This window comes from Lathyrus oleraceus, chromosome 4 (genome assembly GCF_024323335.1).
Source record: "Lathyrus oleraceus cultivar Zhongwan6 chromosome 4, CAAS_Psat_ZW6_1.0, whole genome shotgun sequence".
Taxonomy (NCBI): Eukaryota; Viridiplantae; Streptophyta; class Magnoliopsida; order Fabales; family Fabaceae; genus Lathyrus; species Lathyrus oleraceus.
Window position 1 is genome coordinate 181,694,132 of NC_066582.1, and position 14,736 is coordinate 181,708,867.

Genomic DNA, 14,736 nt, shown 5'->3' on the forward strand with positions numbered 1-14,736 from the left:
TCATCCGGGTGATGGAGACGGCCATGGTTCTGACCGACACTGCGGTCTCCACCGCCTCGCTGGAGGAAGCCCTTTTGCAGGTTCGGACAGAGAAGGAAAGACTATCTCAAGATCTGTCGGACTACAAAGAAGAGCATCAGCTGCAGGAAGGGCTGCGCCAGAAGCTGGAGGAGGTGGAAAGGGAGAGGGACCAGTTGAAGGCTGCTAAGGCGAGCCTGGAAGAGCAGGTGGTCGACCATCAGAAGCTGACCGAGGACAACGCCTACCTACGGGCTCAGGTTGAGTCTCTCGAGGGAAAGGTCCGTCCTCTGGCAGATGAGACCGAGGAGGAACGCGCCTTTGGCTCGCGCGGTGAGCTGCTAGGGCATATCCGGACTCTCAACCAAGATCTTGTGGCCTGCTTCAAAGAGGGTTTCGACAATGCTGTCGAGCAGCTCGGGCTTCTGAACCCTGAGTTGGTGACGGAAGGGTCGGCCTATAACTGCTGCGTCCGGGATGGTGAGATCATCTGCCCGTTTGAAGTGGAGGAGGAGCTGGGGGAGAAGAAGAAGAAGAGGATGAAGAGGAGCTCCGAGCGGAGTCTTAGTTTATATGTTTTTCTTATCATGGCCTGCGTGCCTCATGTATTTTGGCCTTCGGGCGTTGTAATATGGCCTTCGGGCGTACTAGGCTTCGGCCGCCTTTGTCGTTTCTAATGTATGAATATTTTGTTACCGTTCATTGTGCTCGTTTGTGTTTGATATTTGTTTGCATGAATTCGTACTCTGCTCGACTTTGTTAATCTCCTCGGTTTAGGGAACCGACGAAGTGTCGGGCTTTGTGCCCGTGGGTATCGAAGCCCGGGTCCGTTGTTCGAACCCTGGTCCCGAGGCTTGGGTCCTCCCATCGCGAGCTGGGTGCCCTGCCAGTCTTGGTACTTCGACGTTGGGTCTTGGTCAAGATCCCAACCGTCGGGGAGGGTTGTGTTTGTTGTGTGACCCCGGATCGTTCCCGGGTCTCGTGGTTCCTCCCTGGGGTTTTGGGGACGAAGAGCGTGGCCGTACCTGCCACGTCTCCCCGTGGCGTACTTAGCTGTAATATTGTCTAAGTTTTTCTGCGTTCCATGGTCGAGCGAGTTGTTCTCCTTGTAGGTTTTCTAGGTAATAGGCCCCGTTGCTCGTTTTGTCGCGGACGCGGTAAGGGCCTTCCCAGTTGGCCGCCAGTTTGCCCTCTCTCGGGTTTTTCTGGTTTCTTCTGAGGACCAGGGTGCCGACCTGGAACTCTCTTTTTATGACTTTCGCGTCATGACGTAGTGCTATCTTTTGTTTGAGGGTTGTTTCCCGGAGAGCTGCTTCGGAACGTATCTCCTCGACTAGGTCGAGCTCGGCTCTAAGGGTTTCATCGTTCATTTCCTCGTCTAGGGGCTCCTCTGTCCTCCTCGTTGGCGTCCGTATCTCCACCGGGATGACTGCCTCGGTGCCGTAAGTTAGTCGGAACGGGGTTTCCCCGGTGGTAGAATGCGGTGTCGTGCGGTAGGCCCATAGGACGCTATGTAGCTCCTCGACCCATGCCCTCTTTGCCTCGCCGAGTCTGCGTTTGAGGCCACGTAAGATTACCCTGTTGGCCGCCTCTGCTTGCCCGTTCGTCTGCGGATGCTCGACAGACGTGAAATGCTGTGTGGTGCCCAGGCTGGCGATGAAGTCCTGGAATCCTCCGTCCGTGAATTGTGTCCCGTTGTCTGTGACAAGTGCCTGGGGTATACCGAACCGAGCGAGGATGTTGCGTTTGAAGAACCGGAGAATGTTCTGCGCGGTTATTTTAGCCAGTGCCTCCGCCTCGATCCATTTGGTGAAGTAATCCACCCCGACGATGAGGTATTTATTCTGATATGATCCGGTGACGAAGGGTCCGAGGATGTCCATGCCCCACCACGCGAAGGGCCATGGGGAAGACAACGATCTGAGGTCGTTCGGGGGTGCGAGGTGCATGTCGGCATGTCGTTGGCATTTGTCACATCTTTTGACGTGCTCTTTCGAATCGTTTTGCATGGTCGGCCAGTAGTAGCCTGCTCGAAGGGCTTTTCGTGCGAGCGATCGTCCGCCGAGGTGTTGAGCGTTAATTCCCCGATGTATCTCTCCAAGTATGTCGGGGACTTTCTCTTCCTCGACGCATTTGAGTAGTGGGATGGAGAATCCTCTCCGGTAGAGTTTGCCTTCGAGGAGTACGTACGAGCATGCGCGTCGTTTGACAATGGCCGCCTCTTTCGGGTCAGCCGGGAGTTCGTCTCGTGTGAGGTAATTGTAGATGGGTGTCATCCAACAGTGGGCATCTCCAATAGCGTTGACCTCGAGTGGAGGCGGTAGTTTGTCGATGCTGGGCCGCGGGAGAATTTCTTGGATTACTGATTTATTCCCACCCTTTTTCCTCGTGCTGGCTAGTTTCGAGAGAACGTCTGCCCGTGTGTTGTGCTCGCGGGGTATGTGTTGAACTTCCCATTTTTCAAATCTATCAAGTTTTTCTTTGACGAGGGACAAGTACCCGAGGAGGTTGTCGTTCTTGGTTTGGTATTCTCCTCGCACTTGTGAGGCCACGAGCTGGGAGTCGGTGGATATTTTTACCTCTTTTGCTCCCAGGTCGTCGGCTAACCTCAGGCCTGCGAGGAAGGCTTCGTATTCGGCTTGGTTGTTTGATGTTGGGAATGCTAGCGCTAACGATACCTCTATCAGGATCCCTTCTTCATTTTCGAGGATGATCCCGGCCCCGCTGCCTGATGTGCTAGAGGCGCCATCGACGAAGATCGTCCATTTGTGGGCGCTTTCTGCTGGAGTCGGGCAGTGGGTCATCTCCGCGACGAAGTCGGCCAGCGCCTGAGCTTTCAAGGCTTTCCTACTTTCGTATTGTATGTCGAATTCGGAGAGTTCTAATGACCACTTGAGCATCCTCCCGGCCATATCCGGGCGCCCGAGCAGCTGTTTGATTGGCTGGTCGGTCCTCACCTTTATCGTGTGTGCGAGGAAGTAATATCGTAGTCTCCTCGCTGTGTTGATGAGGGCCAGGGCGACCTTTTCGATTTGCTGATATCGGAGCTCGGGACCTTGGAGTGCTTTACTCGTAAAATAGATGGGCTTTTGTCCTTCGTCGGTTTCTCTTATTAGAACGGCGCTGACGGCCTCGGTTGCCACGGATAGGTATAAGTATAGGGTTTCCTTTTCTGATGGCCGTGATAAGACCGGGGGTTGGGACAGAACCTTCTTTAGATGGAGTAGCGCTTGTTCGCATTCATCGGTCCAGTCAAAGGTAGCCTCTTTGCGAAGGAGTCTGAAGAATGGCAATGCGTGCTGGGCGGACTTGGCGATGAAACGGGAGAGTGAGGCGAGCACTCCATTGAGTGACTGGATCGATTTTTTGGTTTTTGGGGTCGGAAACTCCGAGAATGCCCGGCATTTGTCGGGGTTGGCCTCGATCCCTCTTTCGGTGAGATAGAAACCGAGGAACTTGCCTGCCCGGACTCCGAACGTGCATTTCTCGGGGTTGAACCTCATTTTACACTGTCTCGCCTGCTCGAATACCTTCGTAAGGTGTCGAGCATGGGTTACCTCCTCGTGTGATTTGACGATCATGTCGTCCATGTACACTTCGAGCATGTCCCCTATTTCGTCCTTGAAGACTTTGTTCATCATGCGTTGGTATGTAGCGCCAGCGTTCTTGAGCCCGAACGGCATCACGTTGTAGTAGTAATTGCCCGTTGGGGTCATGAACGCTGTGTGTTTCTTGTCTGCGGGCGACATAGGGATCTGGTTGTATCCACTATATGCGTCCATGAAGGACAAGAGTTTAAAACCTGCAGAGTTGTCAACGAGCGAGTCTATATTAGGGAGGGGGAAAGCATCTTTCGGGCAAGCCCTATTAAGATCAGTATAATCAACACACATACGCCATTTTCCATTATTTTTCTTAACGAGGACTACATTAGAGAGCCAGGTTGTGTACTGGGCTTCAGAAATAAAATTTGCCTCTAAGAGGTCTTTTACAGCTCGCTCGGCAGCCTCTGCCTTTTCGGGCGATTGCTTGCGTCTACGCTGTGCTATGGGCTTGGCTGCCCGGTCTACAGCTAGCTTATGACACGCGATCTCGGGGTCCAGCCCGGGCATTTCTGCGGCATTCCACGCGAAGAGGTCGGAGTTCTCTTTGAGGCATGCTACTAGCTCTTCTCTTGTTTCCTCGGGTAGTCCCTTACCTATCTTCACCGTCCTTTCCGGATCGTCCCCAAGAGGAATGAGTTCGAACTCCCCGTCGGGGATTGGTCGGACCGGGTGTTCGAGAGAGCGTTCCTTGGGGAACCTCCCCTCTCCGGTCTCGTCCAGCCCGATGCGACAGTCGAGGTCGATGGCGTTGACTCCTCGGGCAGGATCCTCGGTCTTGAGTTTTTTGTTGTTGCAGTTGCTCTTCGTGCTGACTACGGCCTGTCCTTTTACTGCGGCGTCGTAGCATCGCCGGGCTGCTTCGATGTCACCATGGATGGTGACCACACGTCCCAATTTGGTGTAGTATTTCATCTTCAGGTTGACGGTGGATGGGACTGCAGTGAGTTCGGCCAGTGTCGGGCGTCCAAAGATGCAATTGTAGAGAGACGGACAGTCTACGACCAGGAATTGGATTTTGACTTCCCTGGCCGTTTCTTGTTCGCCGAAAGTGACGAGGAGCTCAACATATCCCCACGGTCTGGTTGTTGCTCCGTTGAATCCTTGGAGATCTGATCCGACGTAGGGGGCTAAGTTGGTCTTGTCTAGCTTCAGAGTCTTGAAGAGGTGGACGTACATGATATCCACTGAGCTGCCTTCGTCGACCAGGATGCGTCGTACGTCGAATCTGGCCATCTTTGCTCTAATCAATAGTGGGATGGCCGAGTTCGGGGATCCGCCCGGGAGTTCCTCCAGGAAGAAGGATATTGGGTTGGATTTTCCCCGGTATTTTGTCAATGTCGCTTTCTGCTCGGGGGCAGTCAGTAGGAGTTCGTCGAACTTGCGTTTGACGGAGAGGGCCGCGGATTCCCCGTTAGTTCCTCCTCCTGATATCACCAGTGTGGTAGGGAAGTCTTCCCAGGGGCTGAGTGCAGTGATCTTGCCCTCGGGCAATGGTTCGGGGGGGAAGAAATCTTCCGGTCGTGACACGCAGAGGGCCACTTGATAGGGAGAGTTGTCGGGGGGTGTGTTTTCCCGGGGTCTCTTCTTCTCTGGCTCGTCGTGTCTGGGAGCTTCGTTCTTCCTCGTGTACTGCTTCAGGTGCCCTTCTTGGATTAAAATTTCAATCGCATCTTTCAGGTGGACGCAGTCTTCGGTCACGTGTCCGTGACTTCTGTGGAACCGGCAGTACTTTGATTTGTCGGTGTGGGGCTTTGGTGCAGACGGTTTTGGGAACCTGACCCTGCCCTGCTTAAATTCAGAGTTGATACATTCTGCGAGGATACGCTCTCGAGGAGCCGTCAGTAAGGTGTACTCGCTATACCTGCCCGCGGGGCCTCTTCCTTCCCGGAGCTCGCGAGGTCTTTCTTCTCTTCGTCTGTCTCCGTTGCGACGGGAAATGCTCGTGTCCTCGCGTTTCGAGTGCTCGGTCTCCCCAGCGTTACGTCCGCTGCGGGCATTGTGTGCCACCTGCTTTTCCTCGTATCTGATGTAGGCCTGGGCTTTATGCAGGAGCTCGTTTAAGGTGCGGGGAGGCTCGATCCCTACGGCTCTGCTAAGTTCACTGCCGGGTAAGAGACCTCTCTCGAGGAGATACTTCTTCATGTGCTCGGTGGTATCTACCTCGACAGCTTCCTGGTTGAATCGCTCGATGTATGAGCGCAGCGTTTCATTCTTCTTCTGCACTATGGCTTCAAGGGTCGCCTCAGTCTTGGGGTGACGACGGGAAGCTGTAAAGTGCCGGGTGAACATGGACCTCATGACTCTCCATGACGTAATGGACTCAGGGGCCAAGCTTTTGTACCAGGCCATGGCCCCTTTCCTGAGGGTCGTTGAGAACAGTCGGCATTTGAGGTGCCCGGTTATATCATTGCGGTAGTCGAGCATCGCGTTGACGTTGTCGACGTGATCGTCGGGATCTGTAGTCCCGTCGTACACAGCTAGGTTTGGCGGTTTCTCCATGCCTTTGGGGAGCGGGGCTTCCATTATTGCCCGAGATAGGGGGCAATGCAAATCTTCCTCGTCGCTCCTTAAGGGAGACAGTTCGTTGTTGTCGGGGCTGTGCCCGCGCCTTGGTGATGTTCTCGCTCGACCACCGTCACGATGGGCGCGTGCCCTGCTGGCGTGGGGTTCGGGAGAGCGACGTCCTCGCTTCTTCGTTGGCTCCGGACGTTGTTGTATCCTACTCACCGGCTGGGGCCGGGCCTCTTGTCGTTCGGCTTCGAGGGCCATGATTCGTTCGTGCTGCTGGTGGAGCATAGAACCGGCCTGATCGAGGGCATTCACCATGGCAATCATTACGGCGTCTCCTTCAACGGGAACGGGAATGGGATGAAATGTCTCTGCCCCTAAATTGTGGGCGTGAGGGACATCTCCGTTGTTTTGGGGCTCTGGAGACGGGGTGGATGGATGACCGTCCCGAACGTCCGCCTCATGGGATGGCGGGCCGTCGTCCATGTTGTAGTTGACGAGGGGACGGCTGTGATCGCTATGTTGTTCTCCGGCCATGTTGGAAGGACAGAAATGAATGAGCTTTTGATCCTCGTTTGATGAAGATGGGGATAGCTAGTTCCCACAGACGGCGCCACTGATCTCACCTGATCAGGAGGGCCTTCCAAGGTCTTGGTGAATGGGCCGGAGAATGAAGTGAAAAGGGGGGTGTACCTGCAAAGTGCTCCAATGTTTAAGTCAGAAAAGGTACAGAATGAGGTTATCAGAGTGTGAGTTAGAATACCTGCCCCTTTGCCATGAAAGGGGTATTTATAGTGAGCCCCCAGCGCTGGGCCAAGGCTCCTAATGGGCTGGATTAGCTAGGCCCAAGGAGGAGCTGCCAGGGGACGCGTAAGAAGCGTTAAGACCTAGACCAAAGTCTGCCCCCTGGTCCAACTGCCCCTATCCCTAAGGCGACAATATAGGGGAGTTGGGTGACGTGGTGAGTGGGATGCCGTTAAGGCCCTGCCCGACACAACTGAGGTGCCCGCAACGTGGGTTGACGGTGAGTGGATGGAGATCGTACGAGGAGGACCCGCTCACTGTCCGACACGTGTTTAAGGGCCCGGGGAGACGTTCGTCGGGCGGACTGTCGTCCACCTGACGCGTCCTCGTGGTCGTGTGGACATGGCCGTTTGGACGTGGGCTTGGCGAGTATTGGGCCGTGCCGTGCCTAGGGTCATGGCCCAGTCCGGAACAGTAGGAAAAAGTGTATTGTTGATATAAATATTTTTATAAATGAGAAAAATTATATCATTGATACAAATATTTTTGTAAATCTGAAAAAAGTATATTGTTGATACAAATTTTATAAATGTGAAAAAGACTATCGTTGATATAAATATAATCTTAGTTCATACTACTAATAATATTTCTACTTATTAGTAAAAAGTCATTAAATTTTATATTTAAACCAATAAAATATTTTTTTAAATTTTAAAAATGATTTTAATTTTTTTAAATAAATAAAATATGAGTACAATGGATTGACATTAAATAAAAAATTGAGTATTATATATTAATATTAAAATTTAGGATAATAAAATACTTTGTCTCAAGAATCACTATCAGCATATATTTATTTTATTTTAATTAACAAATACATTTATTTTAGAGGTAAAATCTTTATTTTCAAACATCATAATTTTTTTTCTTTTTCCATCTTACATGTCTCTATAATTATTTAATACAATTAAATTTATTTGATCATTATTTATTTTATAATAAATAATTTATTTCAATTTACATATATATTTAAATATATTTTATTACAAATTTTATATCAAATGTCCTACTACAATTATATAAATTGATTAAAATTTAAATAAATTCACTTATTTAATAATTATATATATTTTTATTAAATAAAGGGATTAATTACTATACTCTCTGTCAATGTAATAAATTTTACACACCCCCGTTTATATTACTTTATAGATTTTTAAAATACCTTATTTCTTTTAATGAGGTTCTTTTTTTCAAATCATATAACGCTGTGCATATGAAGAAAAAAAAAAGCCTTTAACAACATTCTAAGCAGAGTGATGAACCAAAATCCGGATGTATATAGCATTCCATTTGCTAGACTTTACGTGTAAGTTTAGTCACATGTTATTAGAGGAAAACTTTCTTATAATAGATAGTTAGATGAAATATCATGTTACGAAAAAACAGAGACTAAAGAGAAACTGAAGAAATAAAAACTATATATTCCTATTGAAAGAACCTGTATTACAACTACAACCAATGAAAATTTTTACAAAGCTTCCTTCCATAAAGCAAATGCAGCAAGAACAAACATGTCATTGCTTTACAGAACAGAATATATATCACCCTCAACAAAAATGAACGAACGGTATGAAATTTTTGTGTGAATCAGACTCAAATGAGCATTTGCTGGCCTATTAAGGTAAAACCCAGTGCACTAGTATGTATCCAGTAAGAACATCAGCCTCTTCATTTGTTTAACCAGATTCCTGTCAATGAGGGCCGGCCGGCACAGGCAGTCTTATATCCATAACACAGTATATACTCCTAATTTGCATTTATTGACATCTCAGTTTTGGTCAGAATGTGTAGAGGCTTGCATACCGATCACTTTGGTGTCATGCTTTCTCTTACTTCGGCTACGCCTAGATCTGGATGTTCTAGTCTTTGTAGAATGCTTGGTCGTCTGATCTTGTGTGCCGATTAGCACCTTTTCATTAGTTGGGATCGCAGGTGTGGCATCTGGCCATGGAGTATGTTTTGAGGGGACGGTGATGTCCAGAGGAGGGTCAATTGTCCATCTACAAGAAATTACATCCAATGGTCAGGACTCCGGCGTATGCACACGGAAAACAAACTGCAATTGTATACTTACAGTTTTGAAAGGATAAAAATACATTATATCTTTACTGGAGACCACATTACAATTTACAAACATAAGAACTTGATTGATAAGACTCAAAGTATACAAATATAATGCTTTAGAAAAGCCATGATGTTTAGTTACATTGATAAAATAAACTTCATAACTTTCAGAAATAAATTTACGGAAGCAGAAGGGGGCAAAATGGATGCCAGACATTTGGGAAATGACTTCAGTTTCAGAGGGAAGCCAAGAGAAATATCAGATGACTTAATCATGAATCAAAGCCAAAAAATACACAGGGATGTCACTTAACTCATTAATGAAGCATTTTGTTAGAGGTTCCCAAACATCAATAGTTCAAGACAAGTCAGTTACAGTAGAGTATCAATAGTTGACTCTATTAGATAGTTAAAAAGGTAGAAAAGATGGGGGTTTTAGCTATAATAGAATTAAGGGTAGAAGTGATAGGGAATTTGGATTTATTAACTATGAGAAAACACAGGGATGGCTCAGTTGTGAGGAGAAAAACCTTGGAGGAGAGATCTTTCTCCTATTATCCATATTCACAATAAAATTATCCATTTATTTTCGTTCCCTATCAACTTCTCAATTTCTTTTCTTTGGGTTCCTAACACCATTTAATCTAAGCCATTAATCTTAATATAAAATCTGTGAGTTTTGTTGTATATCTCAGAATATACCAACCCCTCTCCGATGACACATCCTTACATGCACACATTGTTAGAGGGTATTTCTCAAAAGCAATGGGCTCACAAGCAAGACTTCTGAGACTACTCTAATGGTAAAAGTAGGATCCCAAACCCATTTCTCATCCTTAGAAACCTCCAATGTAATCAAACATAATAGAAAATTGAAATACCCTCCGTTGCACTTGCATCCCCTCCAGAAAGTGCAGAAAAGGAACCTTAGCCATTTCATTTAGCACAATAAAAGATATGGTGCCACGACATGAAAAGGTAGAAGGCAAATGCCAATGGATAAAACAACAATTTAGAACCTTTAATCTAAAAAGTATTTCAAGCACAATGAAATAAATGTTATACCATTCGATACGCCATGTTATGAATATTTCATAATAACCAAACATAGTTAAGAACTGTATAAAATTAAGAGAGGACTCACTGAGGTGGGAATTTGCTGTCTGTGCGAGCTTCAACCCTGAGCCACCAAAGCAAAATGTGGCGTCCACAACTCCCAAGTGGTTCTAACACGGATGTGTCTTTCAGCAGAGACAGTGGATTATCTATGTCCTCATCAACTCCATCTAAAGCATTAATATCCTTAATCCAGTCAGGTTTATCATCAAAATCCTTCCAAAGCAACCTGGAATTCAAAACAAACCCAGACCATTCAAGCTTTCTAGGTAGAACAGGTGCCCGGTCACCTACGTAAATTGCATTTCTCCTTGCATATTTTAACGAATCATAGGTATGCAGCCCGACCAAATGATTTGTCGCATTACAAGCAGGACCCTGAACTGGCATTGGTAGGGTCTCCTCCTTGCCATGTGAGGTTGAAGATCCATCCGTATCAGATTGAACAAGTATTCCAACTGAAACAGCCCCTATCCATTTCACACTCTGAATTTCATCGAATAACTCCATACTATGCATATTGCTATCATCAGCAAACATCACAATCCCATCCAGCTTCTCTTTTCTCACAATTCTGTTCCACCAAATTGCAAATAATCAAATGTTTTACCTATCAACTGACTAAATTTTCAGATCATGCAAATAACGTTGACAAAGAAAGAAATCATAACAATATCTTCAAAATTGCTATATACCTTAAAGCATGAAGTCGCATTCGAGCCTCCAATTTATGCCTAGCGTCCCAGGTAATCGGAATCCGTTGATTGAAGCCAATGTGGATTATTCTGAGTCCTGAATTGGCAATGATGGAAGCAGTCTCATTGGTAACACCTCTGGCCTCCACAACAATCCACACCAGATCGTACGGCACAAGCATCAGCGAGTGCATCACGCCGATCAAGTGAAGCTTCTGAAACGTCCGGACATAAGTCGGCGTCACTGCAATAACCGTCCTAGGGTTTTTCACTCCGAACAGCGCCTTCTGCTCCGTTTGAACTCTCTCAATTATCCGGTGAGCCTTCATCACCTCATTCGGATTCGGATGCGGCCACGATCGGACTCGGATCCCGTGGCGACCAACTACCACACGGCTACCAGCGGAGGCACCAATAAGAGCTAACTTTTTCACTGGATTCTCCACATTAGCACTCGGATTCACCGTAACGGAGGAATGAACACGAAGCGGAACAGAGATTTCACCGCCGCCGGACGGAATAGTATAGAAATTAGTAGACGAAGCGGAGAAGAGGAACAAGAAGAAAACACGGGAGAGGCGAAATCCTAGAGAGAGACTAACAACGCAGAACGCGGCATGGAGGAAGAGCCAGAAAGAGCTTGCTGGAGATTTTCCAGTAACTTCACCGGAGGATTCAAACGCCGGCGAGTCCTTGATGCTGTTGCTCCGGCGGTTCTGTAACAATGTAGAGAGCTTCATTTTCTCTCTCACATTCAGTAATGAAGAGATGGAAATTAATGAAGAAAATTAAAGATTGTGTTGAGTTGGTTTGAAGATGGTGAAGGTATAGTTTAAATTTAAAAATGTTTAATAGTTCAGCTTTTGGTTTCTTGTTTAGTTGAAGCAGATTTGACCTTAGGAATAAATTAATAAAACCTGTGATAATTGGAATAATGTATTAATGGTGTTAAGTGCGGAATTAAAGAGAAGACGTTAGCAAAATCTATTTGATAAAGATTCGTAATTTCCAATTGCTACTCAGCCTCAGGTCAACTAGGCAAAGATTTAATTTAAAATCTAATTCAACTCACAATACTCAATTTATTAGACTGAATGCCTTTTTTTTTAGTTAGTATCGGATAGTGTATCTACCGGCCTTAAATAGTATACCCTCTGTCACTTTTATACATAAATTTGACTTTTTTTTTTATTTCAATGTAACTAATTTATATATACACTAAATATATTAACGGTCAAATATATTTAAGAAATTAAATTTATTTATGATAATGATGGAAAAATTTAGGAATCGTATTTGTATTTTTTTAAAAAATAATTATTTATTTATGATATTAATGTCGTATTTATTATTATTTTTTAACTATTATATTTTTATTTATTATTTTCATTTTATTTAAATGTTCTATGAATTATAATTAATCAAAGTATTCTAATAAATTATACTACTTTTAACTTAAAATCAATTTATCTAATTATTTTTTAAAAAAAATCGCGTATTATTCAAATAAAATAATTTTTTTAAAACGGATGAAATATATAAAATTAAAAACGTGCAGATAAGACGCATTATCTTCCAAATTTGAATTTTTTATTGTTAAATTATATTTAAATAATATCTTATAAATCTTTGTTATTTTCAAAATGTGATTAAGTAGACACTCAATTTAATAAATGACTATCATTCTTATTTTTCAATATAAAAATAATTACTACTTTTCAAATTATATGTTTAAATTATTATTTTTTATATTACTTCTACAATAATAAAAATATAATATCTTATAATAATATTATTATATTCTTTAAACTTTATTTTATTCTTTAAATTTTATATAAAAACTTTAAGCGATGATCATTTTTGAAAGAGATGCACTAATATTGTGATATTTATAATATCTACATTTTACTCACTAACCACTTGCATTACACATTCTCCATAATAAAATATAATAAATAATACAGTACAAATTGGTGATGTATCTAGTTAAGAATTAAATCGGATACATAAGATATCAAAAAATCTTTTAATTAATTATTTATTTATAATGATAAATAGTATATAAAATTATGATGTATTTGGTTATAAATTAAAATCAAATACATTAGTTTTTTAAATTAAAACCATATAAGTATTAGTATTTTTGACAAAAAAAATACTAATTTTAATATTAAATACTAGTCACTATTAAAAATAAAATTGATTTTTTTATTTACACTTAATATATTTTATCTATATATAGACCAAATACATTAGCTATTTAATAAATTTAAAATTTTAATTTAATTTATTTACTTATTATAAAAAATATGAATAATTAAATAAATTATGTTTTGTTCAAATTTATATCAGATGAATTTGACTTTTTTAACTAAGATAAGAGAAAGTAATTATAGATAAGTGTTATCACTATTAAGCAATAACAATATTTTACTTGAAATATTTAAGGAATATATTATATGATGCAGTTTTAAGCATTTCTTTTTAATTTTTTCCTTTTTTATATTAATAAATAATATTATGATCATTTCATACTGTGATTAATTATTTTTTAATGCATAATTGAGTCAATTTTTGTTTATAATTATTTTAGAAGGTGTACTTATACTTTACCAGTCAATTAACTTTTAAGTATTTATGGTCATCGTTTTAGAAAAATATTTTATATCATTTTATAATAACGATTTATAAATAATTTATATTATTTTTTCTATTATACTCTTAAATTTTTATTATTCTATCTTCTTTTAACTCTGTATATTTCCAATATCAACAATAAAAGACAATTTTATAATTTCTTTTTTTTATACCAAATTTATTATTTTTAATAATAAATTTAATTTACATTAAAAGCGTCAAAAACAATTTATAATAAAAACAAATAGAATATTATTGTATAAAATATGCACCTATATGGGAGACTATTTGTTTGCCGGATATATGGGAGAATATATTAAAGTTATTACAATGATGCATTCAAGAAAATTTTGAAACTTTAACTAAGCATATTAATTTATTCACACCATGTGTTAATTATATACCTAGAATGTTTATCCATATGATTTATAAATAAGAAAATAGTGATAATTCACTTAGAAAAGTTAGAGACTTTGTTTCAGAAATAATAATGAGTTGTCTGAAATATATATTTTCTTTTTTTAAGTCTTTAGAAAATATTTTGTTTTATATGACTATAACAATCAACATAAGAATAATATTGTGTAAAAGAAATATATCATGAGGAATCAAATGAATTGTTTGTTATAATGCAGATGTATATACTGGGTTTATGTCCAGGTGCATGGAAGTATACTTTACAAGTTTAAATTCAATTTTAATGATACATTACTTATTTCAAACGTATAGAGCAATTAAAATCATTTAAGAAGTATTGACTTTTGGTTGTAATGTGACGTATGTTACAGGGTTTATGTCCAAGTGAATAACAATATAATTTTTAAATTAAATTTTAACTTTTCATACATGAGTTTATTTCAGGGATATTTTTTTACTTCAAAAATTATTATAAATTTTGTGCTTTTATTAATAATTATATCATTGTTATCTCACTATTCTAGGACCAATGATGATAGGTAATTGTGAATAGGGTTGACAATGGTTAGGATATGGATAGCTACTATAATACTCCTTCTTATACTTATATTTATAGTTTAAGAAAATCTTTGTATCTAAATTTATATTTGCACTGGCATCTGTTATTCGTAGTTCTAATAAAAATAAATTTATCAATTGAAAAATATCGTATCACTTTAATTTCTTAACAAAACTAACACAAAAATTCAAAGATTTGACTATTGAAATGTGAAATAAGGAAATATTTATACTAAAATGTGTAATAGTTGAATTGTGATGTATTGTTGTAAAGATATTGATATACATTTTTTATATGATAATATAAATTA

The 14,736-nt window shown here is 41.6% G+C and overlaps 2 protein-coding genes across 2 annotated transcripts; both read right to left on the reverse strand.

Moving 5' to 3' along the window:
- Positions 1–1,067: 1,067 nt before the first annotated feature.
- Positions 1,068–6,668, reverse strand: LOC127136595 (uncharacterized). Its single transcript, XM_051063135.1, has 2 exons — positions 2,209–6,668; positions 1,068–1,569 (listed from the first exon to the last, which is right to left on the reverse strand). The coding sequence occupies exons 1-2, from the start codon at positions 6,666–6,668 to the stop codon at positions 1,068–1,070; spliced, it is 4,962 nt and encodes a 1,653-aa protein (XP_050919092.1).
- A 1,671-nt stretch (positions 6,669–8,339) lies between these two features.
- On the reverse strand, positions 8,340–11,856 carry LOC127074416 (probable beta-1,4-xylosyltransferase IRX14H). The gene is made up of 3 exons (XM_051015732.1): positions 10,814–11,856; positions 10,147–10,692; positions 8,340–8,938 (listed from the first exon to the last, which is right to left on the reverse strand). The coding sequence occupies exons 1-3, from the start codon at positions 11,551–11,553 to the stop codon at positions 8,707–8,709; spliced, it is 1,518 nt and encodes a 505-aa protein (XP_050871689.1). The 5' UTR covers positions 11,554–11,856; the 3' UTR covers positions 8,340–8,706.
- Positions 11,857–14,736: the final 2,880 nt, after the last annotated feature.

Coding starts and splice junctions, on each gene's coding strand:
- LOC127136595 (XM_051063135.1), bottom strand. CDS start 6,668: ATGGCCGGAGAACAACATAGCGATCACAGCCGTCCCCTCGTCAACTAC. Junction 1,570..2,208: donor GTCAAACGACGCGCATGCTC/GTACGTACTCCT, acceptor CCTCAAACGCAG/ACTCGGCGAGGCAAAGAGGG.
- LOC127074416 (XM_051015732.1), bottom strand. CDS start 11,553: ATGAAGCTCTCTACATTGTTACAGAACCGCCGGAGCAACAGCATCAAG. Junction 10,693..10,813: donor ATGCGACTTCATGCTTTAAG/GTATATAGCAAT, acceptor TTGGTGGAACAG/AATTGTGAGAAAAGAGAAGC. Junction 8,939..10,146: donor GACAGCAAATTCCCACCTCA/GTGAGTCCTCTC, acceptor AATTTCTTGTAG/ATGGACAATTGACCCTCCTC.